This window comes from Mustela lutreola, chromosome 5 (assembly GCF_030435805.1).
Source record: "Mustela lutreola isolate mMusLut2 chromosome 5, mMusLut2.pri, whole genome shotgun sequence".
NCBI classification, from domain to species: Eukaryota; Metazoa; Chordata; class Mammalia; order Carnivora; family Mustelidae; genus Mustela; species Mustela lutreola.
In genome coordinates this window covers 164,171,667-164,176,605 of record NC_081294.1, presented here as the reverse complement: position 1 = coordinate 164,176,605, position 4,939 = coordinate 164,171,667, and the positions used below count along the sequence as shown (strand labels likewise).

Here is a 4,939-nt window from a genome sequence, read left to right as displayed (position 1 = left end):
ATACGTACACCTATGTTTTTCTTTTGTATTTTTATTTTTTGAATTCCTTTTTTAAAATTTTAGTTTAGTTTAGTCTAGTTTATTCCTTTTTATTTTTATCCTCTAATATTCATATAGAGTTAAACTTCAAAGTAATCCCTTTCCCCAATCAATACTACACATATAGGTAAACCAATTTTTAAACCCCTTTATCTTAGGAAAGTTGAGTCCTTTACCAAAGATAACAAGATGCATCCAGGAAGAATCAAAACAACCTTCCTTGCACACACTGAGAATTTATAAGAAATCTCCCATCTTCTCCAACAAGTGTTTCTGTGTTTCTGTGTTTGTTCTGATAGCATATAAATCTTACAACTGGGGTTTTTATTTTGACAAGGTTCTCCATTTATTTGCATATATACATATTTTTCTCTTGTCATATACTTGTATAAGTCTTTTTGTTTATCTCTTTTTGTTTGTCTAATTCATAAATTTTACCTTGGGGCCCATCTGGGCTGAACGTTCTCTTTCATCTTCCGTTTCTTTCCTGTCTCTCTCTCTCTCTTTTTTTTTTTTCTTTTCTTTCTTTTTCTTTTTCTTTTATCTCTCATTTGGGTGGGGAATCCTGATTCCTCAGAAGTGTTCCAGGGTGAACCTTGACTGCACCACAGGTGATATATCCAGCAACATCTGTTCAGTCATCTCTAACCAAAATAACTAGGAGGAGGAATGCCCACAGAAGAAAAATACAGAAGATGGACCTTCTGCAGCAGAGCTAAAGGTAATCAACATAGACAATATGTTGGAAAGAGAATTCAGGCTAATAATTATCCAGGCAATACCTAGGTTGAAGAAAGCCATGGATGACCAAACGGAATTGATGAGGGCCAAACTGAAAGCGACCAGGCAGGTTGTTCACAATGTTAGGGCGGAGCTTAAAGCTACCAGGGAGGACGTTCACAATGCTCTCAATGAGTTCCAATATAATCTAATCTCTCTCAAAGCTAGAGAAACTGAAACAGAAGATAAAATTAATGATCTGGAAGAAAAACGGATAGAGAGAAAGGATCAGGAGGAAGATTGCAACAAACAGCTTAGAAACCACGAAAACAGAATCAGGGAAATGAATGATGCCATGAAGCGTTCCAACATCAGAATTTTTAGAATCCCTGAAGGGGAGGAGAAAGAAAGAACTCTAGAACATACAGTGGAACAAGTTCTTCATGAAAATTTTCCCAATCTCCTGAAAGGAACCAACTTTCATGTACTAGAGGCTGAAAGGTCTCCACCAAAGAGTATACATTCCAAAAAAAAAATCACGATACCTGATAGTCAAATTGGGGAATAATAATTGTAGGTATAATCTCTTGAAAGCTGCCAGAGCAGGAGCCGAGTCCCCAGCCCGGCCTCGGACCGCGGCGCCCCTCCTGCCCCTCGCGGCTTCTCGCCCGCCGCCCCTCCCCCCGGCGCGCAGGCCTTGCCAAGCCGGCCGGCCGGCCTGGCTCCCCTCCCCGGCCCCGACGGGCGGGCGGGCTGCCCTGAGGAGGCGGGGAGGGGAGGGCTGGGCCGGCCGGCGGGTGGGCTACGATGCCGAACTTCTGCGCTGCCCCCAACTGCACGAGGAAGAGCACGCAGTCGGACCTGGCCTTCTTCAGGTTCCCGCGGGATCCGGCCAGATGCCAGAAGTGGGTGGAGAATTGTAGGAGAGCAGACTTAGAAGATAAAACGCCTGATCAACTAAATAAACATTATCGATTATGTGCCAAACACTTTGAGACCTCTATGATCTGTAGAACTATACATTTTGCAGAGGCATCAGAAAACTAAAGAATGATTGGGTTATTTTATTTCTCAAAATTAATTGAAGCAGATACTTGTGAAGTCATTGGGAGAGTCCTTATAGGACAGTTCTTCGAGATAATGCAATACCAACAATATTTGATCTTACCAGTCATTTGAACAATCCACATAGTAGACACAGAAAACGAATAAAAGAATTGAGTGAAGATGAAATCAGGACACTGAAACAGAAAAAAATTGATGAAACTTCTGAACAGGTACCAAAACATAAAGAAATAAACAACAGCAACGCTCAGAATCCTAGTGCAGAAGAAGGGGGTGAGGAACAGGATGAAGATATTTTACCTTTAACCCTTGAAGAGAAAGAAAACAAAGAATACTTAAAATCTCTGTTTGAAATTTTGATTCTTATGGGAAAACAAAACATACCTCTGGATGGGCATGAAACTGATGAAATTCCAGAGGGTCTCTTTACTCCTGATAACTTTCAAGCACTGCTGGAGTGCCGGATAAATTCTGGTGAAGAGGTTCTGAGAAAGCGCTTTGAGACAACAGCAGTTAACACATTGTTCTGCTCAAAAACACAGCAGAAACAGATGCTAGAGATCTGTGAGAGCTGCATTCGGGAAGAAACTCTCAGGGAAGTGAGAGACTCACACTTCTTTTCCATCATCACTGATGACGTAGTGGACATAGCAGGAGAAGAACACTTGCCTGTGTTGGTGAGGTTTGTTGATGAATCTCATAACCTGAGAGAGGAATTTGTGGGCTTCTTGCCTTATGAAGCTGATGCAGAAATTTTGGCTGTGAAATTTCACACTACGATAACTGAGAAGTGGGGGTTAAACATGGAGTATTGTCGTGGACAGGCTTACATTGTGTCCAGTGGATTTTCTTCCAAAATGAAAGTTGTTGCTTCTAGACTTTTAGAGAAATATCCCCAGGCTGTCTACACACTTTGCTCTTCCTGTGCCTTAAATATGTGGCTGGCAAAATCAGTGCCTGTTGTGGGAGTGTCTGTTGCGTTAGGAACAATTGAGGAAGTTTGTTCTTTCTTCCATCGATCTCCACAACTGCTTTTGGAGCTTGACAATGTAATTTCTGTCCTCTTTCAGAACAATGAGGAAAAGGGTAAAGAACTGAAGGAGATCTGCCATTCTCAGTGGACAGGCAGGCATGATGCTTTTGAAATTTTAGTGGACCTCCTACAAGCACTTGTTTTATGTTTAGATGGTATAAATAGTGATACAAATATTAGGTGGAATAACTATATAGCTGGTCGAGCTTTTGTACTCTGCAGTGCAGTAACAGATTTTGATTTCATCGTTACCATTGTTGTTCTTAAAAATGTTCTATCTTTTACAAGAGCCTTTGGGAAAAATCTCCAAGGGCAGACCTCTGATGTCTTCTTTGCAGCCAGTAGCTTGACTGCAGTGCTGCATTCACTAAATGAAGTGATGGAAAATATTGAAGTTTATCATGAATTTTGGTTTGAAGAAGCCACAAATTTGGCAACTAAACTTGATATTCAGATGAAACTCCCCGGGAAATTCCGCAGAGCCCAGCAAGGTAACCTGGAATCTCAGCTCACCTCTGAGAGTTACTATAAGGAAACTCTAAGTGTTCCAACAGTGGAACACATTATTCAGGAACTGAAAGATATATTCTCAGAACAGCACCTCAAAGCTCTTAAATGCTTATCTCTTGTACCCTCTGTCATGGGACAGCTCAAATTTAACACATCAGAGGAACACCATGCTGACATGTACAGAAGTGACTTGCCCAATCCTGACACACTCTCAGCTGAGCTGCATTGCTGGAGAATCAAATGGAAACACAGGGGGAAAGATATAGAGCTTCCATCTACCATTTATGAAGCCCTCCATCTACCAGACATCAAGTTTTTTCCCAATGTTTATGCATTGCTGAAAGTCCTGTGTATTCTTCCTGTGATGAAGGTTGAGAATGAACGCTATGAAAATGGACGAAAGCGTCTCAAAGCATACCTGAGGAACACTTTGACAGACCAACGGTCAAGTAACTTGGCTTTGCTTAACATAAATTTTGACATAAAACATGATCTCGATTTAATGGTGGACACATATATCAAACTCTATACAACTAGGTCAGAGCTTCCTACAGATAACTCAGAAACCATTGAAAATACCTAAGAAACGTTTAAAGTAGGCTTTCTCTTATGTTTGATATTTGGAAAAATCTGTAAGAAATTTGAAAACATCTTACAGAAAAGCTGTCAGGTGTATGTAGGCCACTTAATCACTGAATATCTTGACATATTGACCTCTCATTGAGTATATTAGCCGTTGATAATCTGCCTATTTAAATGGCCCCTGTTTAAACTCATGCTTTGGAGATATACCTGTTCTTCCAGAAGATAGCATTGAAAGTGCCACATTACACTTCTGTGGGATTTCTGCTAGTGGCACTTGGGAATTGTTTTAGTTAAGTTATTTTAGACATAACATTTATTATCACTGGATCCAATTGTTGGGTATTGAGTTATCACTTCTTAGAAGATAAATATTTTGAAGAGGTATGGGGGGAAGGGATACATTTTAGAAAATGTTACAAGAAGCTCATGAGTGACCCTTGAGTAGTAGGAGTGTTAGTATGTTAAAATCTGTAATGGACAGTTCAGGGAGTTACCAGACAGAAACACATGAGCTTGCCAAGCAACGATTGCAGTAGAGATTTTGTCTTTATCAAATGAACTTAACAGAACAAGTTACAGTTGAAGTTTGAATGGGAGAGCCTCCCATTGTTCCACATTGGGTTGTTGCTGTTTACATTCCTTTGTTGAGCCTACATCTTCATAAGGTCTTTAGCCCGAGTATGTTGAAACACCTACAACTTCATAAGCTTTTTTGCAGGTATATGTTGAACACCTCTGTTCATGGTCAAGGCAGGATCAGAGGCCATGGATACTGACAACTGATGTGTCTGTTTTCCTCTGTCTTTTTCCATGACTATATCTACTGCCTCGTCTTGATTTATAAACAAAACCTGGAAAACCTACAGAAATAAGTTTTTTGTGGTTTATCTAGGAATAATACAGAAAATATTACTGTTATTTTTGGTGAAAAAGATCAATTTTGTATAGTTTATTTCAACTTAAATAAAATGTGAATTTTGTTTAAAA

At 40.0% G+C, this 4,939-nt stretch overlaps 1 protein-coding gene across 1 annotated transcript; it reads left to right on the top strand.

Moving 5' to 3' along the window:
* The first annotated feature begins 1,452 nt into the window (after nt 1–1,452).
* On the top strand, nt 1,453–4,355 carry LOC131832703 (52 kDa repressor of the inhibitor of the protein kinase-like). The gene is made up of 2 exons (XM_059176061.1): nt 1,453–1,785; nt 1,872–4,355. The coding sequence occupies exons 1-2, from the start codon at nt 1,567–1,569 to the stop codon at nt 3,948–3,950; spliced, it is 2,298 nt and encodes a 765-aa protein (XP_059032044.1). The 5' UTR covers nt 1,453–1,566; the 3' UTR covers nt 3,951–4,355.
* Nucleotides 4,356–4,939: the final 584 nt, after the last annotated feature.

Excerpts from the sequence above, each read along its gene's own strand:
- LOC131832703 (XM_059176061.1), top strand. The coding sequence starts at position 1,567 with ATGCCGAACTTCTGCGCTGCCCCCAACTGCACGAGGAAGAGCACGCAG. Across the intron at positions 1,786-1,871 it reads TCTGTAGAACTATACATTTT|AGTCCTTATAGGACAGTTCT; the intron begins GCAGAGGCATCA and ends AGTCATTGGGAG.